Source organism: Falco cherrug, chromosome Z (genome assembly GCF_023634085.1).
Source record: "Falco cherrug isolate bFalChe1 chromosome Z, bFalChe1.pri, whole genome shotgun sequence".
Taxonomy (NCBI): Eukaryota; Metazoa; Chordata; class Aves; order Falconiformes; family Falconidae; genus Falco; species Falco cherrug.
The window spans coordinates 29,759,633-29,786,206 of record NC_073720.1 but is presented as its reverse complement, the minus strand read 5'-3'; the positions used below and the strand labels follow the sequence as shown (position 1 = coordinate 29,786,206).

Genomic DNA, 26,574 nt, shown 5'->3' with positions numbered 1-26,574 from the left:
TAAAAGCATATCTGATAGACATTTCTTTTCCCATGACAGATACCTGCAGTATCTGTCTATAGACTTATAGAATAAGTCTACATACTTATTCTATAAAACAGAAATCATATTAACATGTTCAATCATAATACATTGTTTTCTACATGGTTTAGTCTTTCTTTTGTACCTTCTTGTCTTTTTCAGAACCATCAGTGAGAAGGATTCCCTTGGCTTGCATGTGACGGTACAGGATCTTCTGAAGAGCTGACATATCACATTTGATCACATATTCCACCTAGTGGGAAAAAACAAAAAAACAACCATAAACACACTGACATGTTAGTAGGATCTCACTGCAGTTTCTTGTCATCCTAAAACAGAAACCAAAAAAACTACTCATCTTTCGTCTGTACCCTAACACCACATATGATTTCAGTGAGCAGCAATCCAACTGCAACCACAGCAATGAGTATCTCAAAAGATTCTCTGTGAGAATCATAACCACTATGAGACAGTTGGATCCTAAGAACGTAACTGCAGAATTGCCAAATATATTTTTTACTCATTCTGTAATTTTAACAATTTAAAAAAATAATTAGAAAGCAATTTTGTTTTATTTTACATTTTAACTTGTTATTTAAAAAAATAAAATTATGTTTAATAACCTGTGGACTTTATGTCTGTAAAGCATTACAAAAATATCAAGCAAACCATTATAAAAATATCATTTTAAAAAAATTGTATACCTAGTAAATAAGCATCCCTTACAGTATCTAATTAGCATTATCCTTACCTAGGTTGGCATAGAAATATGCCATTTTCTCAACATTAGCTCAAACCTCAGGGAACAAAGTACTGTATGATCCTCACATGCAGTTTGACTTCTTGTTCAGCTTTGTAAAACTCTATTTATTACAGCAGGTTTTGACTGCACACTATCTTTAAATCCAGTAATACAGACTTCATACCCCAATTTAACCCATTTTTTCCTGTTATTCAATTTCCAGATTACAGCCACTATGTTTTTAATAAGTTATGTAAAATAAAAAGTCACATAACAAAGCCACACTAGTGGCTAGAAATCTTTCAAGTGGTGACGAAAAGAAAAAGCATAAGCTTCCTAATGTTTAATAAATACATCAAATAAAAATTATCAGGTTTTCTTCTCAGAAAGACAGGAGGATGAACTCATTAGAGAGAAGTGACTATTCCTTCATTGGCTTCTTTACCAAGATTTATCAGATGAAATTACACTGATTAACAGGCTTTGGTCAACAAGTTCAGTCCTCATGGTTGTACTAACTGCCTTTTTCACAAACAAGATAATGGAAACAAAAAGAAACATGGTCCCCTGAGTACCAGTGTTTATGCAACTTCTAAATCCTCCTCTTCCAATGCCTGTTAATGGATTTATCAGATACAGTGCCTCTACCTGGCAGAAATTTGAATAGAAATAAAGATTTCAGTAATATTTTCAGAAGTATGTTTCATTCTGAAATAAATGCTTCTGAGGATACTGAGAGTCTCACACTCAAAGGAACAGAAAGTCACAACAGTAGAAGTGTTCACAACATTATAAAGATGAGAAAGAATTTTTTTAAAGCCTTTCTTTGAATACTGTCATTAAGCATCTCTACAGAGCTCTTCATGCAGCCAGTGTTAGTCAACTCATAACAAAACTTACAAAAATTTCATTTTGGCATGGTTTTAACCAAGTTGACCTTAGCACCAAATTTTCCCTAGACCACCTTCAAATTTACTTGTTTGTTTAGTTGCTATTGTTATTCTGGGAAGGGTGAATGGGAGAAGTGATGCAGGATTGCAGAGGACAACAGGGTGGGGTGAGATGAGCTGGCCAGAGATAAAAACAAGGACCTTTCAAATCAGAAAATGATTTTATATTCCAAATTAAAAAGCCACTAGTTACAAAAAACCTGTGCAATTTCAACAAGACACTTCACACAACTCCACAAATATCAACATAGGATCAAGTTCCGCCTGCTTTATAAAGTCCAGTAGTCCTTTAGGAATTTCAGTGAACTAGCTAAGGGAGCAAGGGTTCTACCCAATGCAGGGATGACGGGACAAGACAGAATCTAATCGTCAGTGTATGGCTGGCTCACAACTTGAAACCAGATATTAGGGAAATATAATTGTTGCATGCCTTATATGGATGACTACAAACAGAAATAAAGCTGGAAGCCTAGTGAGGAATCCTGAGAATGCAGAAACTTCAGGTATTCAGGCTTCCTCAATGGCCAACTTTCTTTGCAGAGTTATAAACAAACCACAGGAACATTACATAATGCTTAAAAAAACTATTAAACCCCTTCCACAACTCCTCTCATTGCAAACCTTTTCTGGCAGTTGAGACTCAACCTCTTTCTTCAATCTCCTCAGCAAGAAGGGTCGGAGCACTTTATGGAGACGACGGATGATCAAAATTGTTTCTTCTTCATTTAAGTCCACCTACAAAAGTTTATAGAAGTCACTACGTGGTAACTCAGTATATTAGGTAATATCTTTGCTTATATGACAGGTTAAGCATGTCTGATAATTGCTTGCATGTTACAAGCAAACCAACTCATAATATTTTAATATCAGAAAACTGATATTAAAATTTTCTGGCATAAAAAAGGTGGCTTTTAGTTATGTTAATTTCCCAAGTACCAGGGAGAGTTCAAACACTAATCCTTCTGTATAAGCTCCTTTCTGTTTTACAAAAATAGTTTGCTTCTAATGTTTTAAAAAAAACTGCTACAGTACCCTTTCTCCAGTCATGGCAAATGGAGCATTGAACCACTGTTCAAAGGTGCTACAGCTCTTGAAAATGGTTGGGAGGAGGAAATTGAGAAGAGCCCAAAGTTCAGGCAATTTGTTCTGCAATGGAGTCCCAGTCAGCAGTATTCGCCTAGGGGCCACATAGTGAGTATTCAAGACCTGAGTCAGCTTGCAGTGATGGTTCTTCATTCGATGGCCTTCATCTACTATCATGTATTTCCATCGAATCTAAAAGAAAAAGAAAAATTGGCAAAGTCAGATCAGGTCAGACTTAGTCAAATTCCTCCCAACAGGCGTAGAACAATAATACTTGAAGCCTGAGACATCACTCATTCTCATTTATGAGAAAAGCCAAATCAAGCATTAGCTAAGTACCAGTGCCCTTGCAGCAAAAACAGAAAAAAACATTAGGTTTGCTGGATCTGATGATGAATTCTGATTTGAATTGCTCCAGCAAACAGCAGATTCCTCCCATTTCTGGGAGACAGATTAGGGTGATTAGCTAGCTCTTCAAGAATATGATTCACAGGGGAAGAAAGAGACCACATGAACTCCAGATGACCTATCTCCAACACAAACTTTGACAGGAGACAAAACCATTTCCAGAAAAAAGAACTTCTCACAAAAACCTGCAACTCTGAACTTTGTTTTGTTTCAGCTAATCCTATGTTTTTACTCAAGAAGGAAGCTGCATAATTACAATCATCTCAAGTTACTCAGTTTATTCAGTCACAGCAGATGTTGAAAGGAAGTTGCTCAAGCTCTCTGTTATCATGTGTACTAACTACATGGGCAGTAAACACATGTGCCACACTGACATATGACTAGGAAAGCCTTGGTTTGTACTTTCACAGGTGCTAACTAATTCCATTTCCCAGGAAAGGTTGAATGGCATAGTGCTGTCCTTCCTATCTTTTTAGGAAGAGTTGGCAAAAATGATAGGGGAAGGAAAACTCTGCAGTCTCAAACTGTTCTCAGGTGTTCAGAATTATGCTAAGAAAACGCACTGCCTTTGCATGAGAGAGGAAACATGAGTAATGTAAATATGCAGTATGTAATAGAGTGAAATAAAGTGAAAATGAAGAACAAAGAAACAGTAGGAGCGTATGGTTTCTCTGTGTGTCAAAATGCCTCTTTAGTCTGCTTTGTGTGCACATAACATAGTCTTACAGTACAGCAAATTTCAAATTAATTCATTACAATTGAGGCACACCTGTTGACACTTTGTGAGCCTTTAGGAACTCGGCCATGTGTGGTAAAGACTCTGGATACCAGACTGATGATACAGGTAACAGTCATTTGGGTAAAAGTGACCACACAGCGGGAAAGGCTCTAATAAAAGTGAGCTTCAAGTCAGAAACAATGTGGGAAAAAAAATAAAGTCAGGACTGCAGATTAGGTAAAATGCCATTAAGCAGAGGGTAGAAAAGCAATGTTTTTCCAAGGACTGGCAGGTATATAGTACTGACAGAATTACACAAAGGAATTACTGTCCTGGCCACATTCAAGGAAATTCTGATGTTTACAGGGAGAAGAGCTGTGACTGAGAAGTCCAATCATAAACAGAGTAATAGAAAAGTAAATGAAAGGTTTCATTTCTGTTGAAGGACAGAACAACAGCTCAGGACTTCCCTATAAAACAAAAATGCATTTTGTGCCAGGCACTATTTCAACATGTTTTGAAGGTCTTGCTGCTAAGAGATGACAGTCATTATTACCTTGGCAAGGATATGTTTGTCCTTTATTATGTACTCATAAGTAGTTAAAAGAACATTAAATTTTCCACTTCGAAGCTGAGGAACAAGTGAGCGGCGCATTGCAGGTGTACCCTAGAAGAGAGAGCTAAGTGAATAGTTATTCTTTCTTCTAATGAAGAAAGTATATAATTTTTATGAATTAGCAGATAAAGAGCAACCACATGAACTTGTAATCCTACAGTACTGCAAACAATACATCAATGCATTCCAAACTTCTTCAGAGTACTTTCCCTAAACAGCTACTAGACTGTAGAGCTCTGTTTATGGGGCACTGGAAACATGTAGCTAGCAGTCTAGCCTCCTTACAAATTGCTTGGCCATAACACTACTATAGTGAGCAAAGAGCAAAGTATTCAGCTATGTATAAAATGTGAAGCAGATATCATTTGTATTACTCTTATCAGAAGCCTTGCAACGTGATAATTAACAATTTGATTCTGCACTTCACTATGTGAAAGTAATTACAGTTTATTACAGTCTTATGATACTGCTTAGTACCTGATATACATGACAAAACTTCGCTAGCAGTTTAGAAATGTATGCAGAGGCAGTGTTAAAACTGGCTCTATTCTCATTCCTTCAACTCTATAATCAGATAAAAAGCAAATCAAACCTTGTAAGATATCTTCACCACAGAAGGAGCCCATTTGTCAAATTCATATGTCCAATTGGATAAAGTCCTATCATAGAGATAATAAAGAAAACGTAATATATCTCAGCATTGGCAGGTAATACTTTATAAATGTTTCCAAGTGTATTTTCAAAAATGCCTTTTATATACTGTAATAAAATACAAGCAACTCTGAGAAGGTAGTAAACAGAAAAAAGTGTTTTCAGCTCACATTCAGGGGCCTCTTTGAAAGCAATTCAGAGTAGTATTTTGCATGCATCTTGGTATTTTGGAGCATATTAAAATGATAACAAAGGAACAAAAATCAGATTTTTAAGTTCTTTTATACTACCTATCATCCAAAACCTGATGTTACAATTTTTCAGATACAGCCTCATGAAGTTGATTAGTTCATCTGTGTTCTACTCAAGTAAAACTACTCATAATGCCACCCAGTGCCACTATACAGGTCTGTTTTTGCACAGTGTTTCTGCTGTTTGATCACAACAGTTAGGTTTTAATAGCTAGGCTAGTTGTTATCATGATATAGCAGCAAAAAATAACTTTGAGTTTTTTCAGTTGCTTGCCTTGTTTTCTTTTAATTTCTCTTACTGGACCTGTGATGACAACAGTGCCAGCTATTAAGAAAAGGCAGGGAAAGGCTGCTTTTAAAATACATGCAGGAAAGTAATTTCTGCTGCTTTCTTTTAGAACATAAGAAAAATAATTACCAAGAACTTAAAATAAATCACATTTTTTTACTGTGCCCATGTGAAATCAAACATGAATGACATTTCCCCCTTATTTTTAACTTTGTATTACTTGTATAGATACTTCTTCTCCCAATCACTTCTTTTCACACTAGATCTCATAATTTGTATTCATATAATTATGCATAGCTGTGGTATTTATGTTAGTCAATCAGTTACTACCGCAGCCAGAAGACAAGATACCTCAAAAGAAATCAAAAGAGATGGCCACGAATAAAATTTATCCCAGTCCTACAACACATTTGCACGCTCAGCACAACTAGCAGACAAATTATCTAACAAAAGGCCAGGGAGCTTCTGCACATCAATCAAGTCACTTACAAAAATATGCAAACAACCCCTCAATATGCTACATCAGTTTTATAATGCCTGACAGTTTTTATTTTAAACACAGCACTAGAAATCACTAAAACCCACACCTCACCTTTGGAGAAAGGAAAATGCATTAAGAGAAATGTATAAAACAAGCAGCATCTTGGAAAGCTAAGGAAAAGCAAAAGGTGGAAGCACCATAAACAATCATGAACTGGACACCTGACCAAAGTGTGAGTATCATTCACCAAAGCTACGTCCCGGGCTAGTTAAACAGTACTTAAAAGATCATCCAACCTCATTAAAGCATGACTACTTGGTATCATCAAGGTGCCAGTTGTTTAAAGAATTAAGCAACAGATTTTTAATATCAGTTATAAGTTGTATGGGGAACCGCACGGTTGTAATATGAAAAAAATATCCCCCTCTTGTGGCTTAAGAGTGAATTACAGTAAATTCACTACGAGCTTGCGAAAAGAGTGGACAGAAACTAACGGCATCAAGCGCTTTATCAGCCTTCTGTTCACCCTTCCAAAGCCAGACAATTACGTGAGAAGAAATGTCAAAGTAAACATTGACTACATGCTCAGTGTAATGCCACTGTGCATCTCTGGTAGTATCATTACTTGAAAAACAAGTTGGTGTATTGAGAACACACATCTGCAATGCTTAGAACGATTAACAGAGAGGGAACCTTTACTTACGAAAGGGGAACAATGATGAGATAGGGGCCATTGAGTCTTTTGTGCTCCATCAGGTAAGTGATGAGTGCAATAGTCTGTATTGTCTTTCCCAGGCCCATTTCATCAGCTAAAATTCCATTCAGATTGTTATTATAGAGCGAAACCATCCATTCCAGTCCCTGGAGCTGAAATGAAGGGCAGTAGTTTCAGTTATTAAAACCCACACTAATTAATACCAGTACTACAGAACCAAAGTTCTGATGTCCCTGCCTACTTAGATGTTCAATTTCCTTTAATAATACTATATGCACAGGGATCCCCAGCTATCTTAACACCTTCCCGCCACAAAAAATTAAAAAAAAAAACAAAAAAAAAAACCCAAAAAACCAACCCAAACAAAAACCACCAAAACCAAACCACAAGAAAAAACAATAAAACAAAACAAGTTACATTTCTTGTAACAGCTATATGGAAATCATCACTCCTGTTTAGCAAAGCCCATAATATGAAGTCAGATTTCATAGATGGAGGTTTTTGTGTACTGCATACAAAGCAACACAGGCACTCACATGTAAGGCTGATAAACACTTCACATCATAAGTTTGTTCTTCAATTTCAGTACTAACACATGTAATACTTTCTGTGTGTATTTCATGGCATTTCCCTGTGTCAATTAAAATCTTTCAAAACCAAATCCATCAAGTCTGGGCAAAACATGTAAGCTTCACACTTGCCAATTGCATCACTGGTATGCTAAAACTCATGGAGCACATCCATTTATGTCTGCTGTCCAGACCTTCACATGTCAGAGTAGGCCCCCTTTGTTCAGTTACACCTTCTGCAGAAAATCCCAGAGCCAGAAGGAAGCCAGAGTACTGTAGCTAAGAAATGTCTACATAAGAGAATTTCACATTCCAAGGAATACTGCTAGAAAGCACTGACTCGGATCATTCCCTTGTCACACAGACTTCCACATATCTGTGTATCTCATTACTGATGCAAGTGCAAAGTAAGTGTTCGCTTCTAAGACCCAGACTTCTGCTGTGTCCCACGTGTGGAGAGAGAAGTAAATTAAGAAGCCTAAGAAAATTCAGAGAGAAAACACTATATGCTTGAAGTAACCTGTTGCTCCTATAAGAGAGTATCCAAAATAATGTTGCCAATTTACTAGCTCTATGTATGTACATTGCTGACTGATTTCTGTTTAGTTATGAAATACTCAGGCCACCAAGAGTTTGTTCTGAATTTGTTCTGCACCTTTATGTCCCACTTTCAAAGCAGTTTAAGAATTGGGAATAAGAAAACTGTCTCTTCTATGTCATTGAACTTTCTCCACTGACATATACCGCTATGAAGGAAGAGACAATCTGACCAAACTTGACAGTAAGAAACAAGGAAAATCAGAAAAAAAAGTTGAGAAGGAAGAAGTATGTAAAATCTAGAGGACAGGGAAATACAAGGAGTGAAGGAGAGAGTCACAGAACAGTCTCCTTAAGAACATTCTTGCTAGAACCAAAGCCAAGCCTCAATGCTCCTGACATAAAGCTCCTTAAACAAGTCTACCTCTTACCTCTGGTGCAATTATATATAGAACAGACACCACAAAGAACAAATCTAATTATTCAGTTGCTAGATATCATAGTGAGTAGCCAAAGGACCTGCTTTAACTGGCATGCCCTGTATGAGTGTCTGTGTAACTGCATTTTATTTTGCTTTGTGGCACACAGGGAAATTGCATTGCAAAACACGGATCTGCATAATTTAAGAATATTTTTGTGCTCCATAAGTAATTACAATTTAGGAAGTAAAGGAATTACCACAATCTTAATTTCCCATCCATGAGCACTTTAAGCCAATATGACCACCAAATTAGTACTGTTACACACTATTCATTTAGTACATCAGGTAAACTTTCCCAGACAATGAATCATGATTATGCAGTAAAGGTGGTGTCTTGACTGTGTCTGTTGGCTCCCTGCTTCACTGGGTGCACAAGGGGGATAACATATTGACAATGAGGCAGCAGAAATAAAAAGGGCATCATAGCTGACAATCTGGCATATATCTCTATATGGTCGGATTCTATCTTGTCTTAGTCATGATGTTCCTCAGTGGTGCCAGAAAAGTTAGTTAACCTATTGTATTCAAAATCAGCCCCTGAATGACATATTCCTCTCTGCTGAGGGCTCACAGTGAGACACCTGGAAGTGCTAAGGATTCAGAACAGAATTCAAATTCAGATGGAGTTTTGCTGTGAACAAGTAGGATCATGGGATTACTCAGTTTGGAATAGACCTCAGGCAGTCTCTAGGCCAATACCCCGCCCAAAGCAGGTCTAGCCTTGGGACTAGGTTGCTCAAGGCTTTATATGGTGAGTGAATGAAAACCTCTTAAGGCCCTGCTCTACAGCAGCCCTGTTCTCTTCTGTACACCCAGTATGAACACTCTTGTTCATTTTTGTTATCAGCATTTGTTCATTTGCCTTGTTATCCCACTATGTCCCACAGTTAGGAACCCAATATAAACATACTAAAATGCTTTGGAAAGACAAACCACCTTAACTCTTGAACTTTGTATTATTTAAACAAGCTACTGTAATAGATGGCAATGCTAAGGAGCACAGGAAGCTGGGGGCTGTAATCGTAATGCTTTGTACTTAGGAAACAGTCTTCTTCCTAGTTCTCTGGAAGTAGAGACAGATACACAATACACCTTTATGACATCTCAGTAAGTATTATTCTTTCTTGTATGTGGATGTAGAAATAATGTTCTGACTGCAGAAAAGATACAGGTTCTTGGAGTTTCCTATAAAGCTGTACAATAGAAGAAATGTTGAAAACATGTGCCAAGGACATGTTCAATTATATATGAATCTAGCTTAGGTCAGCACACAAGTTCCTAGTTACTAAATCCATGCATGTGTGTAAAGAATGTGAGACATCGGTTTCCATAGTAAAGTATTTTGTTTCCAACTTTCATCTATCACTGCACTGAAATACTGGGATCTTAAAAAATAAAATGCTAAATTTTTAAACATTGGAAGAAGAAAAATATTGTTAACACACCACAAATGAAAACAACGAACAGAACTGAAATTCCAGGTCAGTCAATGAGGATAGCAAAACCAAAATATTATTGGTCTGCAATGAAAAAAAAGTTACAGGTATATACAGAAAGTTGGTATTGTTATTCAAGCAGTGTGTATGAAACATTATCTATGATAGGTAATGGCCATTGCTTTGTCCATGTAATTCCCAAATTCTAACCTACTAGAGATCTTGCATTTCTTAACACATTTTCAGTTTGCCACTTGAAATACCACATTGAAATGTTGAGCATAATTCTAAATTTTAAATATTTTAATGCTTTAATGATTTCTCACCTGGTAATGTTTTAGTGTGCCATTAATAAGAAGAGAAGACTGCTTTTCCACCCTTTCTGTGATCGCATGAGCAACAGTGTAGTAGGACTGAGACCCTCTAGCACTATATTGCATGCTATATTCATCATCCACATCTTGTTTGGCTGTCCTAGAAAGCAGAAAAAGAACTAAAGTGAATTCCCACAAACAGCTTTTTTGACCACAGCTCACATATGTATGTCTAAAGAAAGTGCAAATCCCCAACCATGGCAAGTACACCAAAGGGTGCAAGCTCTTTATAAGTAGGACACAATTAATACCAAATGACCATATTCCTTTTCCTGCAGGTGTTCATGCCAGAGAAGCTACCACAACTCCCTTTAATCTACAGCAATTTACTCTTGAGAAATGCCACTGTAAGAAATCACAATTCCTAACAGAAAACAGCATATAAAGAACACTCACTCAATGATTTGCTTTGCATCTTTCTCAGAAACTTCCTCACTGTTAGGATCCAGGAGTATCTTCTCATCTGCTTCTAACCTGCTTGATTCTTCTTCATCATCCTACAGAATACAGAAAAAGAACAGAGGTCCTGGGAAGTGCAGCATTGTCCTAAGTCATACTTTCAACTGGCATTCACATATTGGTAGCTTTCATTGGTTAATGCTTTATGACAGAAACCTGAAGCACAAAGTTCAATTTACACCTATTCTGCAACAGAATTGCACTGCAGCATAACAGGAAGGTAAATTTTGACACGCATTAACCAAAAGGAAGTCATGATACTTTGAAATAAGAAGCAATTTCCCTTTTCACATCTTACTTTTAAAAGCCTTATTGGGTTTACTGCATTCATGAAGAGGATTCCAATACCATATATATGTTTATATCATATTCCCGTTGTGTGATAATTTAATAAAGCTTAAAAAACTGCCAAGAACTGCTGGTTTAGGGTTCTAGGTTCTTAATTTTTGAAAAACACACCACTTTTTCACTTTTTTAAAAATAACTTTTAAGTCTCTGGCTACAGTTGCAACTGATAACCAACAATTTAAAATCTCACTTATGAAGCTAAAAAAAATACTGCTGTGATTTCTGCAAGTGTATTTTCCTAAGAATGAACTCGCCAGCCCTAGAAAACACTGCTGCTGAAGAGTCTGCTAAAAATGTGGGCACACCTCTTTTAACATTCCTTCTAGAATCTGACAGGTATCAGACCCTCCCTTCCTATCTTAATACTACAAGTCTTGCAGAATTACATTACCACTAATTAGTCCTACAAAGGCATGTACCTTAACATCATACAGTCCAGTCAGTTTCAGTGGTCAACTGGTCTAGTATTGTAAAGCCTGCTGGACTTATATCTGAATTCTATACCTCAGTCTGCTACCAGCCTGTTGACTGAACACGGTCCTTCTCCATTTCTCAGTTTTCCTCTCCTTTAGAAAGTACTTGTCTGAAAAATGCTATGCAAGTGGCAGTATTGATTATTTATATTATCTAACATTATGATCCTGCAGGGCTGGAATCTTTGTGTGTGTTAATTTTAAGATTATTTTTAGATTTTTTGTAATAATAGTATTTAAATCACCATTAAAATACTGAATCAAATAGCTTGTCCTGAACTGTCTGAACCTAAATCCCTGACATAATCCCAAACATTTCAATAAACATAATAAATAACTGTGTTATTCAAGATTGCCAATAAAAGCTCCAATACATAGACATTAGAGATGTTAACTTCATTCAGCACAATGCCACAAAACACTCTTTTCTGGAATCTGCTTATATTCTCTGGTTAATGATCATTAACAGTCAGAGTAAAATATTTATTTTTCCTAACTCTGATTACCCGTTAGGCATATATGGCATATAAAAAGGGCAACTGCTCTGAACTGGAAAGAATTTGATTAAGTTTATTTTCCTATTTGTATTATTCTTAAAACACCTACACATCTGCTACCAGTTTCCCTTCCTTCCTTACGAAAAAGAGGAGAAAATCACATAGAATAAGTAATTATTTTTTTTTACTGTGCGACTGGTCGCATTATTTTTTTTAAAGATACATACCTCTTCCTCATATTCAGAGCCACTCTCATCTTCACTATCTGACCTGGGAGCAACCTCATAGCTGTAAAAAGATGACAGAAAGATTATGAATTACAGATAACAAGAGGAGGGATTAGATTCACTAGATCTCGTATTCAGTTTACACATAATACATGAAGGGGGGAGTGGGAAGGAAGGGAGGGGAGATAAAAAAGGAAAAAGAATAACTAAGAGAAGCCTATGAAAAATATTAATGTAAATAGAAAAAGCAGCCTACTTGTATCCTAACTACTTACCCGGGGTTCATTTCCAGCCAGGCATCCAGCTGACTTGCTTTTGGTGCTTCTGGTCCAAGAAGAACTTTGCCTGTTTCAGTGTGAGTCACTTTGACTGGAAGGTCACTCATCTGACTGCTTTCATCTATGGGCTAAATATTAAAATGAAATTTTATAACATAAGGCAACTGAATTTCACGCTGGTCATATACAATTAAAAGAACTAATAGCACCTTCAAAATTCCAGATCTGAACAAGCAGTGTAGTTTTGTTATTAGAAGCCACACCTTCTCACATAGCTATCAAGCAAATGCTGAGTCACAGTATTTCTGTATGTAGCATAGTCTATGTGACATCTACAAATACATAACAGTACTACAAATAAATTAACAAGACCAGCATGGAAAAGAATACACTGTTGGCTTCTGTGAAATAAGACACAAGGTATGTATGTTTATAGGCATTTAATTCTGTTATTTATACCAATACACATCTGTAACAAGAAAGCATACGCTAACCTTATGACTTTTTCTCTTACATGGAGAAACAAGGACGTTACAATTTAGCTAACTTTTTAAGTAAAGAATGCTTATTTTAAAGATTCACTGTCCTCACTTCTTCAATTAAGCTGATAAAGCATCTGCAATAACAGAAACTTTTACTTATTCTGGTGCTCTAACAAAACCAGAGTAGCATAATTAATTCTGTTATTTCTTTGCCCTGTTCAATCACAGATTTTCTGCTTGAAAAACATTTTGCCTTCTACTACCGCTTCTACTGAAGAATCTTTTCCTAGTACATATATGTGAATAAGAAAAAATAATTCTGAACAGTTAAAAATACAGTGACTGATAGAGTATAAAATGTACTCCATTTCCATAGATAATGAAGTTACAGGAACATTAGCTGCATTTTCCTTGTGCAACGGTAACTATATTAAAGGATTTTGCTATAATTTTGAACTAATCAGCAGAAGTATCACTTGCAAGTATAAAAAAGACCAAAAGTAAAACAATAAATACAATTCTAAAGTTTTTATATAAAAATAAGATGGAACAGAAAAATGACATTGACAAAATAGCTCTTCATGAGGCAGCACATTCTCTGGTACTGAATGAAAAATATTATTCAAAGAATGACACAGAAAAATTACTTATTTCCATTTGCTTCTGAGGAAGAAAGAACTTTCAGATCTCTTAAGCCATCACAATAGTATAGTCTGTCCTGTCTCTGAAAGGTAATTATGTGCAATGTCAACAATATATTTCACAAAAATGAAAAGCTAGAATATATAGTGTTTATAACTTCATTTTAGTGAGTAAATTATGTATACACACAGACTGCTTAAGCATTTAATAAAGGTAAGAGGGATTCTTCAGCATACTCAGTGATAGATACAATATTTTTTTTTAGTCTTCAACTTTCTGAATAGAAACAGGCTAGTATAAATGTTAATCTAGATAAATTTTATTTCTGGTCATAAACAGCTCTTCTTAGAACATTTGTGGTCATGATTTTTTTTTTTTTTAAGCTATAGCAATGGCATACAGAACAATCACTAGAAAGTTTTAAAAAACCAACCAAAAAAACTACCCTGTAAAATTCATACCTCTCCATCAGGACCAAGACCAGATGCCACTCCTTCTGCATTTTCTTCGGCCTTCTACATCAAATAAAGAAGTGAAAATATCACAGTCAGATTACAAGCATAGAGAGAACACTTTAAATAATATAAGCATTTTGGACCATGAATACGTTTCATTCCATTTCTGAATAGCCTGGGATGCATGTAATTTAAGGCATGGGTGAATATAGGTAGAGCTAGGCTCAGAACTACTACCTGGTAGGTCTGGACCTAAAGCTCAGTTGCTTACAGACTGTGCTAATACAAATAAAATAGTAATTATTTTTCATGTGATTTACTATTCATTCCCTCTAAAGTGCTTTAATCTCCATTTCAGAGGTGTTACCATATATCACAAACTGTATATTGGTGTAGGCACTTTCGAGTATGGACACAATTTTGGGGTGTCTGACAACTAACGAGAATGGGTATTTTGGGCGTTCCTTGCACTATATCTCAATAAAGTCTAGACCACAATTACTCAAATTACAAACGAAAAGAATGCTGGAGTTCTTAACTGGAGTAAGCTAGATACTTTTTTTTTTTCTCGCCAGGCACCCCCGCAAGAAATAAGCAGTAACTTCATCAAAGTCTGTCCTCATTTACCCTACTTAAAAATGTCAGGATAGTATTTGAAAATGGAAGACATAGCTTGCTTTTGAATTGGAATTTTCCTAAACAATTCTGACAATGAGCAAGAAAGTATAGAATACAACTTCTGCTCCTGTCACAGTGCTGGGTTTGTAGTACTACGGCACAGTTTTATTTTGGTTACCAATGTAAACAGATCAGACTAACAACAAGACCAGATCTCTTAAATTGTGTTTTATAGATAAACAACACCAAGTATCATTAATGTGTGTGATAAATTCAGATAATCCAGTTTTTTCTTTTTTTAAGAAGTATACTTCAGGAACAGCTGACTTCCGAATATGGAGATGATCCTCAATATCCACTTCAGATCAAGCCTTGAGCCTTTGTCTTTGCCATTAAAGTCCATTTCCCAAGGCATGAACTTCAAATGAATATGCAGCAGCAGATATGGGTCAATTCTACATTTTAAAAAAGTTTATTTTTATTCGTTTTGCATAGCCTTTTTACTTCTGGACACATGCCTAATTACCTTTGTTCTACCCTTTCACTAGTATTACCAAAAATGGAAATCTGGCTAAGCTTGATTCTAGTCTAAAACTTTTAAAATATTTATGAAGTATTAAGTTTTTTAATATACAAAAAATAACCTGCAGTTGAGGCTTATAAATACTTCACTGAGCTACACAAATGTCATTGGTCCTGCCCAATGCAATAAGCTTGCAGACTACTTTCTTCAGCATTCCTGGGCAGCAGATGTGTCTGCTGACAAAGAAAGGAACTTTACCAAAACTGAAGAGTTTAAACAGAGGGGCAGAATAAATTACGGTACCACATATCTGGTCTTGGCTGAACAAGTTACATCAAGTGAGGGTATTTTTTATCTGGGATAAACAAAAGGAGAGGGGTCCATTCTTTTGCACATGACACTGCCCTCTAACATACAATAATTGTTCCAATCAATGGAAAGGACTTTACAACTCAAAACAAAAAACAGATGTCCTCATCCTATCATTACACTCTCTGATAGAGCCCCTCCCCATCTTTCCCGTAGCTCCCCTTTAAGTACTGGAAGGCTGCTATAAAGTCTTCCTAGAGCCTTCCCTTCTCCAGGCTAAACAACCCCAACTCTCTTAGCCTGTCCTCCTTGGAGATGTGCTCCAGTCCCCTGATCATCTACGTGGTGTTTCAAACACACCACCACAAATGAACAGTAAGCATCAGTGTTAGTCACTGTGCAAAGATCAGATCTTGCTGTGAGAGCAGAAACTTTACGACTTATAGTTAACAAACATTTTGGAAAGCACAAACCTATGCTACAAAGGAGATAAATGTAAATAATGACAGATATCTCGCACTTATATTTTGGGCTATGCAAACACGTCTTTAATCTTGACAATTTAATCCTTGACAAGGAAATACCAATTTTATGGAAGTAGAAAGCTACATTTTCTTCATTCTCTGTATAGTGACAGGAAAAACTCCTATGTATAAAGGTGAAAGGCTGCATAGCAACATGCAAGTTAAACTATCCTATCAGATGAAAATTTCATCTGGAGTATTTTTTTATTTATCCATGACTGCAGTGAGAATGTGGAACACTAGCTGAACAGGAGGCAGGAGACAGAAGACACAAATACAGGAATGTGAAAAAAGCAAAAAGGGAAAATCTACCATTAAAATTCTCCAAGCTGTATCGCAGAGAAAAAGTGGACTAAGCTGAAATTTTGTTCTTGTAAGAATGTAGGGTTCACTTGGATATTATATAATGTGAGCCTGGCAAAGACAAGAAGTACTTCTTCATCACCTACTGCCTCATTGTTATTTCTACGAGAAAAACCTAAGAACTCTTTTATCTATCTCTTTTAGGTACAAGACATTTAATTATGTGTGTTAGTAGATTAAACTGTGTTTACATGGACTGCAAATCATAAAAGTGTATTAGAAGTGTATGACTTGGAAGAAGACACAGTGCCCACCAATTTCAATGAGTGCTGCAGCCACGGACAACTAATTCAGAGAATTATAAATTAAAACAAAGAATAATATTTATGTACATTCCTATATCCTTGACAGCTGAACAAAAGCTTGGTGGAAATAACTTAATTACAAACAAAAATCTACAGATGATCAAGACAGAGCTGAGATTTTTTTTCTGCTTATCTTCCTTTACATTTTAGACTAGGATATTTATAAGCGCTGAATATTTGTGGGGCATATTTCCCTTTACTTCAGTGACAGAAAATTATGTCTTTATTGACATGGCCAGAAAAGACTCTGTGTTCCTCATACATACTTCAGCTAAACTGACATAGAAATTGCTGAAGGAATTAGTATTTTTCATTAGAGCAGTGCATTTACTTCAGACACTATCTCATTAAGGATTATCTCTACTGAAAATTCCATACATTAAATCAGGTCTGTTCTCACTGGTAATGTAGGTCAACAACCCCATTTAAGTTATGTCTTAACTTTGTAGGCAAGGATTGTTCCTATGTTAAGAACATGCTCTCAACAAAAAGTACGGAGGTTTTAGAGAGGGACAGGAGAAAACATGGAGCATATTTTAATTTCCAAAATTAGAATTTTTCATTTGCTGGAATTTATTAGCATATTTAGAGTGCTGCTTGTAAACCATGTAAATATGAAGTTTATATTTGCATTAACAATTAATAGCAAATCAGGCATGGAAAAGCATTATAAAAATCCTCTTATTCAACTTGCAAGAGAAGAAAGGTACTCAGAGGTCACAAAAATGACATATCATTAGTTAATGATTATTTCACACACACAATTGCTGTTTTGAAAATAGCACTGTTCGGTTTCCACAATGAGAGTCTCTCACAAGGTAAGATATTTCATATGAAGAAAGGCAATTTTGAAAAGCTTCAATTAAATGTTAAGAACGCGCTATGAATAATACTATTGGCAGAATACCCATTTGCTATAATAAACCTACGCAAGTTCTTTCCCTCTAGTCATTTCCAATGGTCCTACAAAATGGACTGAGCCAAGTGTAGAACGTGGAGGTTTAAAAAAGTTACTCTGTATGAAACAGTTATACAGACCAGACTTTTCCCATCTTCTGCATACAATGTTTTGGATCCACTGGATCCTTTTTGGGTACTTCAATCCTAATTTACATGTCACAGCCAATTTTGCCTGTAGCACAGAAAGTTTATCAGTGAATCAATGTTAACAGCCCACGATTTTCTAATCCTGCCCCCTTTTCACCTTCTTTGGAATTAATGATAGCAAATTTCTTACATATTTCAGTGGAGATAGATGAGTTCCTTCAGTGTGAAGAATTTGGCCATGTAAATGACTTTAGATACTTTGGTATGTGTATGTCAACTGGGTATCTCTACATTTATTAATATTAAAATTGGACTTGAAGGAGACATGGCCTAAAAATATCAGCTGTAATTACTTGCCTTCTTTCTTCTCCTTCTCTTCTTCTTCTCTTTGGCTGCTTGTGCCTGTTTATGCTCCCATACCAGGTTAGTCAAGTTAGCCACATACTCATCTGTCTGCTGCAATAGGTAGGCCAGGCGTCTATCTTTCTTTTGGTCAATCAGCTTGCGGTAGCCTTCTTCATCTTCAGCCTAGCAATACAAAATAGACACCAACCATGACAGAAATGCTTCCAAAGAAACACCAACCTACTCCCATTATCAACAATCATGTGTTATCTTAGGTCATTATGATCTGCATCGGGGGACAACTAGATGGGTAAAGATCATATGATCAGGCTCACAGGGTCATACACTTATGTTAACAGCTCACAGAATCTCAGAATTACAGAACAGTTTGGGTTGGAAGGGATCTTAAAGATCATCTTGTTCCAACCCCCCTTACATTGGCAAGGACATCTTCCACTAGATCAGGCTGCTCAAAGCTTCATCCAACCTGGCCTTGAACACCTCCAGGGACTGGGCATCTACAACTTCTCTGGGCAACCTGTTCCAGTGCCTCACCACCCCCACAGTAAAGAATGTCTTCCTTATATCTCATCTAAATCTATCCTCTTTCTATGTAAAACAGACGTCCTCATCCTATCACTACGCTCCCTGATAGAGCCCCTCCCCATCTCTCCTGTAGCCCCCCTTTAAGTACTGGAAGGCTGCTATAAAGTCTTCCTAGAGCCTTCCCTTCTCCAGGCTAAACAACCCCAACTCTCTTAGCCTGTCCTCCTTGGAGACGTGCTCCAGTCCCCTGATCATCTACGAGGACTGCCTCTGGACCTGCGCAAGCAGGCCTATGTGCTTCTTATGCTGGGGCTCCAGAGCTGAACACACAAGGCTCTCACAAGAGCCAAGCAGAAGGGGAGAATCACTTCCCTCAGCCTACTGGTCATGCTTCTTTTGATGCAGCCCAGGATAAAATTGGCTTTCTGGGTTGCGAGCTCACACTGCTGGCTCATATTCGGCTTTTCATCCACCAATACCCTCAAGTCCTTCTCCCCAGGGTGGCTGAGAGTTACACTATCTGGAGACAGTAAGAAGAGGGATTATCACAGGGGTCAATCCTGGGGCATATTAACATCTTGATCAGTGACCCAGAGGAAGGGATGGAGGACACCCTAGTCAAGTTTGCAGATGACATGAAACTAGGGGAAGCTAGTCAATATGCGCAAGGGCTGGGCTACACTTCAGAAGGACCTGAACAGGCAGAGAAGTTGTACCATTTCAGACCTTAGAGGTTTTCAAGACTTGACTGAAAAAAGCCTTGAGCAACCTGCTTTGAACTCGATCTGACACTGCTTTGGGAAGGTCGTTGGACTAGAGCACTCCCTGTCAGCCTGAGTGACGCTGGGATTCAGGGACTCTATGATTCTAAATATCTCCTACTCTCACAGCCTAATGATCAGAAAATCTAGAGCAGCTACGACAGGTAAGGGAGGAGGAAGTCACATCAAACAGATGTCTCCTACAGAGATGATTTTTCAAGAACATGTAGTGCAGGTAGCCCATACCCAGAGGAAGAACATCGGAGCTGGATGTGAACTTGCACTTAGTCATTTTTCCAATATCAATACAAATCTTTTTCTTTTAGGTGTTAGAAGAGAATTTTCTTTTGGGCAGATAATCATCTATTATCTTTCCACTCTGATGTTATTTCATCTTTGACACAGGTCACTATCAGAGACAGGATTCACCAGATAAGCCATATCTCTGAGTCATTCTGGCAACTCTGCATCCTTATGGCACTGTGTTAAATGTTAAAGGTAAGACATACAAGGAAATACTACTTTCATGTGCTGTGAAGATAATAATGCAGCATTTGAGCATGTCAGAACAGAAGAAAAGCAGCAGAGACAGCTTTGTCAATTTTGGCTAAAAAAATAAAGTACATGATGCCTTATAAAAACCAAACATGAGTCAGAAACATTTTAAAGATGATTACTTTAGAAGACAGCACGCTAGGAGATTAAAAAACCCTTGTGCCTCTGTGGAGAGACATAAGAACTGCAGAAAGTTGACAAGAACAGCTGTAATGTTCAAACTGAGCTGGTAAAACTGCTTGTAAAATTCAGTTGTAATGCTCAACCATCAGAACTACAACACCCAAAACCTAAGTTGTTGTTAGTATTATTATTATTACTACTACTACTGAATATAGTCATTGCAATCTACTGCTACTACTACTAGTAGCAGTAGTAGTGGATACGCAGTCATCGTAATCTAGCCAAGGCACTGCCTTTATACATTCAAGCTTCTCTTGACAGTATCTTTTAAAATCATACCCAATGCCCATCCCTGCATATGGTATATATTACTATTAATGAGCTGTGACACAATCACCATTTCTAATCGCAGTCAATGAAGGACACTCTGTGGAATGAATTCAACATTCTGAAAAGATATTCAAAGAGTTTTAGCCACAGCACATTTTCCTAGACCACACCAAACGTCTGAGAGTAAAAGATTTTTGTAAAAACCGCTAATACATATGTGCAAGTTCAGAATTTATCACAACTGGACTAAAAATGGGCCAAATAACCCCACTAACATAACACACAGTTTGCTTTTGCAGAAGGATTTAATAGAGCAGCAGAGGAAAAGACTTCTGAGTACAAAGCCCCAAACTGAAAATGCCTATGAAGTGCTGTATCTATGATAGCACCTAACTACAGCCTAGATGAAGGAGTCTTAGGACAAAGCACTGCTATTCTGGAAGCACTGGTATCCTGTGCCATTTCTGGACATTCAAATCTACTTTGTACGTTTCAGCAGTGGAGATCTTTATTATTTGTTACACTACATGCTGGGCTGACATAACCTCAACATTACAACAAACAAAAATATTTCTAAAATATCAAGTTTAGCTTTTTTTAAACCAGCTCTTTCTTTCTCTAATACTTAACATTTTTAAAAGCTTAGTTAGACTGCTGGCAATTATTAATTATAAAAAGTCTATAATGCTGATTACTATGTAATTTTAAGAAATGCTCTAGGGCCTAAACATTTGTTATTCTCTTATGCAAGCCCTTCATTTACATTTTACATGCAATGCACTTAAAGTTTTAATCATATTTAATTATGTCTACATTTTGTTTTGTGATTTTTAAAACCCAATTGTTCAGTCCTTATTCAGGGTGGGAACAGATTCTAGAAAGGAGCTAGAGTTTTGTCTTACGTCTGCACCCACATTAGATACTTACTGTTTTTTGCCAGCATGTTTCAAAGTAAGCATGGCAATTCTAATTCAATTCTGTGTTTGTAAAGTGTTAATAAAATGTTAAAAAAGAGCTAACCAATATCTTGAAGAAATTTTTCCAACCCCATTTGCTAACATACTTGTACATATGCATTAAACTGCCTACACTTTAAATTCCAGAACTATTTCAATTCCTGAAATGTAGGCAGCCCACTGATTGGTTCCACACCATTCTGAAAAGACATGGTTATACAAAAAAACATTCTACTCCATCCTAAGAGTGATACAACTAGTACTGTGCAGGTGCACAGAAGGGAAAACTATGAAATTGCAGGAAGGAATATGGTCCCGCAGTGTTAATGGGTAGAACTGGCTGCTATGAATTTTCAAGATATATTCATTACTGCTATTGGTTATGTACTTTCACACGTGAGATCAGCTTTATGTAAAAAAAGTATGTGGTGTAATGCTGTGAACATGTTAATCATATGGAATCTTCAACACTAAAAACCTAGAAATAAAACACAGTGCAGTATTTATATAATGGACCAATACCCCTGCAATTACATAACAGTGTTAGTATATGTAGTTAATGAGATTAAGTGATGTTATACAGAAGTGGCTGTGCTAAGTTTTCATGCTGGTAGAAAACAACAATTACTCCCATCAAAAACCTTTAAAAAAGAAGTAGCTATAAGTGAAAATCAAGTGTCACATTCACTACCATCAACAGAAATACAGGTAATCAAGCTGTAGCAGTTTCAGATTTATACTTGTTGCATTATAGAGGCTTTATTCTTCAAAGAAAAAATATGTGTGTGACTGAGATGGCATATGAAATATTGAAAGGAAGCAGCATGTAATTTTACCTAAAATAACCATATTCCTTCCTCTACTCCTTACCATTAGTCTCCTCATTCTTTCTTTCTCAATTCTCTCAGTTTCTTTTTTCTGCTCACGCTCAGTGTTGGCATGCCAAGTTGCCACAGCTTTAGAAAGTTTCTGAATTTTCCCAGCAACTGACCGGTGGTACTCTTTAAAATCTTTAGCATGCTGCAGTATGCTATTCAGGTATTCCTAGGAAGAGAAACAAGTTAGTGCAGATGCTTGGGCAAAGCACAAGACTTAAAATCACAAACACGTAAGTTTTAATCTTACAATTTTCCAATTACTGATCACATGATTTAGGGTTTTTTTAATCTTAGAAACTTCAAAGGTAAATAAAATATTTAATAGAGAAGACACACAGCAAAGGAAGGTGCATTTCTGTCATGGGGCACAAAGCTAATAAGTTAAAATACCTGATGCTTCTGCCTACGCTTCCTCTCCTGTTCTATCTTCTGCTGTTTCTCCAGCTTTTCCGTCATACGGGCCTCCCTCAAAGTCTGGCGCTTGCTTCGTTTGTAGGCTTTGGAGTTCAGTGCTGTCTCCAGCGTTGTGTCACGACGCATACAAGCTACTACCTCTTGTCTTAGCTACCATTGGGAAAAAAGAAATACTTAAAAAAAACATACGTAATTTTTAATACACAGAGGAACAACTTTAAACACTAGTATGGCAGAGTAAAGCAGTAACAGTCCAGAAGATGTACCAGCCTGTTCTTCCCTTTCCATTATGGTTCTGAAAAGATCCAGCATCTATACAGTTGCACCAGCTATATCTGTCTCCTTAAACAAATCTTAAGTCTCCATATGATGGCCAAGTGTTAATCACTCGTAATCATTTATTCCTGAATGATGCTGCCAGTGACTGTCCTGCTGCAACAAAAGGGGCTACCCAAGATGTTACACCATCAAAGTAATACATGACATATTTTCTTGAGCTGGACCCGAATGTAGCTGACAACTCATTTCATGGTCAGCTGCACAGGAGTCAGCAGGAAGAGACAAATGTTAAGGGCTCAGAACAGTATTGCCACAGTCCCCAGCAGTACAGCAGGGAGAGCCTACTGGTTTTCATCTGACCTCTGACAAAACTTCATTACAAAGGAATGCCAAGGGTAGAGGGAAGGAAGACTTGGACATCATGGTACAACTACTGCCAAGGCTTCTGTCAGGAAGTATTTCTGTTTGACCTGCCAAATCACATCTTTGTTCTTCCAAACTAGCTTGAAGTCTCTTGCCACTTCCAATGGCAAGAGGCCCATTACTCTGGCAATGTGATTCCTTTTCTAAAATTCATTTGGTGATACATGCGTTCAACATCCAACTTGTATCTTAGGTCTGATCTTGTTACACTTAATTTTCAAAGTCTCTGTGCCACAGTGGAAATCCTGGAAACAGATCACAGTGAAACAGCATACACAACATACAACTCTTCCTCAAACAAAGGGACACATGACAACTATATGAACTATATCCAGAAAGATATAGCTGGGATTTGTGTTGAAAATCATCTTGCCATCTGTCCAGCTCTTGTTTTGTCTTTGTACCAATGCCATGTTCGTGAGGGAAGACACAGTTCTATGTTACATTTTAGACTGGTAGACAAAGCAGAAAGTTAAGATAACTCTGTTGAACATTCTGTATCTAAAACAAAATAAAACTTGAGCATTTTGTGACTTGCTTATCAGTCAAGTTTGCTCTCATGCAAAGTCTCCTGCTTAGGCTCAGTGTCACTGCAAAATCTCTTGCCAATTTACTCTTTGCTACATGAACACATTTGGCTGTGACCTCTATGAGAATTTTCCTGAAGCAAAAGGCATTACCTGGCGCTGGAAATTCAGCAACCTAAGTGCCTTCAACTCCACAGTAGCTTTGGTTCGCAGATCAGGGGGCAGAGAACCAGGCAAGTTCTCCAGTTCCTGGATTCTGTGAGCAATTCGAGCCTGAAGCCTAAGTAAACAGAAAAGAGGATAAGACACCAGAGGAAATCTGTAAGTGGTTATCAAAATTATACAGTAAAAATAGGCAATTTATTTCAGGCATTTATTTCACTTTTACTACTTGTTTCTGAACTAACAGGCTTTTGCAGAGATGACAATAGGTAACCTTTTCCACTTTGAAAATAAATTGTCAAAAACTGAATATACCCCTTGGCCCTTCCTTTAATTTTGACTAAAACTATACATATAAAAAGAAACTTGGGGAATTTTATTTTATTCATACTATACAGGATTCTGCTTTCAAGCTTCTTGCATGGGTACTATTTTATGCACAGTGTAGTCAGTGATGACACAGACAGAACTTTCTTTAATATCTGGAATTATGCTTCCTTATTTTATTGACAAATGAAAAGTTCATTAGTAAAGTATTCAAACATACATAGCTGTTACATTATAAATCAGATTCTATTTCATTCTTCCTTTACAAGTCAATTTTGCATTCATTTGCAGATTCAAGAGAAAGAGAAAGAATAATGGACAAGCCAGACAGAACTTTTTCTTTGCTATTTTTTACATTGAAAACCAAGATCAAAGAGCTAACATTACAATTTTTTGTGGTTTATTTACAAGTATTTCTGGGAACTGCAAATTTTGCCAAGGTATTAAAACAACAGACCCCAAAATTTTAAGTTATCCAAAAGTTGCATCTAAGTTCAACTGAATCAGTGCCCTCCATTCCCAAAATGCAATCAAAACCAAACACACACATGCCCTCTCCCCCAAAACCAGAGTCCTCTCTCTCCCAAAATCAAAAACTTAAAGGCCCAGGAATAGGAAGGTATGTCATCTTCCTACATTGCACAGGCCTCAAAATTTCCCTTTTCTTTACTGTCACATAGCACAAAACATCAGATCGTGTCAGGAAAAGATGTCTGCTGCTGTTTTCCTGTGATGAGGACTTTGGAACTGCCCTAAAGAGAGAAAGAAAATGCTTTCTATATGGCTTCTTTGCATATAGTGATTACTCCCACCTTGCCCTTTTGCACCTTCATCACTCCACAGTATTAGCACAGTGACATAAACTCTCATACACTCAACATATCAGCTGCACAGCTGGAAAGTAGATCACACATCAAGTAAAATGGCTGTGCCTGATACAGAGTCAGAACAAATCAAAATATTAGTATCTCACAGTAACTGTGAGAAAAGCAAATGGAATCACTTGTACAGTTGCAGACAATATCTCTTCTGTAACAGTACTCCTTCCTAAAACTTCTAAACTTCCTAAAACTATGCATTTTTTTTGTATTACTGAAAGACTTTTGAAGTTCCTGGAACAACAAAAAGGAGGTGATGGTGCATTACTGCAGAGGGACTAACTTTGGTGTCCTTAACACAGCAGAAAATTGAAGCATAATTAGGTTAGTTAAGCTCTTCATACAGACTGAAAATTAAATCAAGAAGGGTTATGTCCTAATATGAGAAAGCTCTATTACAGACATCCCAACTCAAGTGAATGCAATAACTACTTGAGGTGTTTCCCACCACAGCCACCCTCTAATCCTTAAAGAGTATGACTGCAGTTTGTTGGGCTATTGCTATCTTCATAGAAACATACTAATAACTATTAGGTAAACAGAATCCAAAGAAAAAAGTTTCCTACATGCTTTTTACAAGCACTTGAAGGACATAATCTCACCATTTGTTTTAAAGATATATTTAACTAATCTTTGCAGTTAGCAATTTATCTTCATCCATGCAGAAAGCAGCTAGTGCATCTACACAGAGACCTCTTCACAAAAGAAGTGATGCACACCTCTTCCTTATTACAGCAGAGGTTACGCTTGCACATTCAAACCTGGACGTCTTGAACACTTGAACATCCATGCAAAACTGCACAGATGCCATGCAGTAAGCCATGAAGATACATAAGAAAAGACTTTGCAGGTAACAGAAAGAAACCATCGACTATCTGTAGGACACTAGCAAGCCTATTTTTTTTTAATTAGCAATAAGATGGAAAAAAGCCCTTCCACATAATAGAACAACTTTAAATTACACACATTAGTAGCTTTAAGAGATCTATTCAGTGAAATCAAATGCAGCACTTTGTTTTTAAGAAACTGTTAAGAAGAGTTTTATAAAAGCACAGTATGAATTTTTCATTCTAGCTAGATTTCAAGGAACACAAGTTTAACAGCTCTCCACATGAATAATTTAAATTTCTTATATGGACAAGAATTTTGCATATCTAAGTTTCTTTTTATCCACCTTTAGTTATAAAGAAATTAACAA

At 36.8% G+C, this 26,574-nt stretch overlaps 1 protein-coding gene across 5 annotated transcripts in view; it reads right to left on the bottom strand.

Annotated features, from left to right (window-relative positions):
- SMARCA2 (SWI/SNF related, matrix associated, actin dependent regulator of chromatin, subfamily a, member 2) overlaps positions 1 to 26,574 on the bottom strand; it is a 120,048-nt gene that overhangs the window by 52,842 nt on the left and 40,632 nt on the right. For all 5 annotated transcript variants that reach the window (XM_055698385.1, XM_055698389.1, XM_055698387.1 and 2 more), the window contains 15 exons: positions 24,163 to 24,289; positions 22,757 to 22,930; positions 22,359 to 22,532; positions 18,230 to 18,400; positions 14,190 to 14,243; positions 12,602 to 12,732; positions 12,327 to 12,387; positions 10,719 to 10,819; positions 10,275 to 10,422; positions 6,914 to 7,077; positions 5,131 to 5,197; positions 4,479 to 4,589; positions 2,746 to 2,988; positions 2,335 to 2,448; positions 167 to 274 (listed from right to left, as the gene is read on the bottom strand). In XM_055698385.1, coding sequence (XP_055554360.1) covers positions 167 to 274; positions 2,335 to 2,448; positions 2,746 to 2,988; positions 4,479 to 4,589; positions 5,131 to 5,197; positions 6,914 to 7,077; positions 10,275 to 10,422; positions 10,719 to 10,819; positions 12,327 to 12,387; positions 12,602 to 12,732; positions 14,190 to 14,243; positions 18,230 to 18,400; positions 22,359 to 22,532; positions 22,757 to 22,930; positions 24,163 to 24,289 — 1,948 coding nt within the window. The remainder of the gene's footprint in view (positions 1 to 166; positions 275 to 2,334; positions 2,449 to 2,745; positions 2,989 to 4,478; positions 4,590 to 5,130; positions 5,198 to 6,913; positions 7,078 to 10,274; positions 10,423 to 10,718; positions 10,820 to 12,326; positions 12,388 to 12,601; positions 12,733 to 14,189; positions 14,244 to 18,229; positions 18,401 to 22,358; positions 22,533 to 22,756; positions 22,931 to 24,162; positions 24,290 to 26,574) is intronic.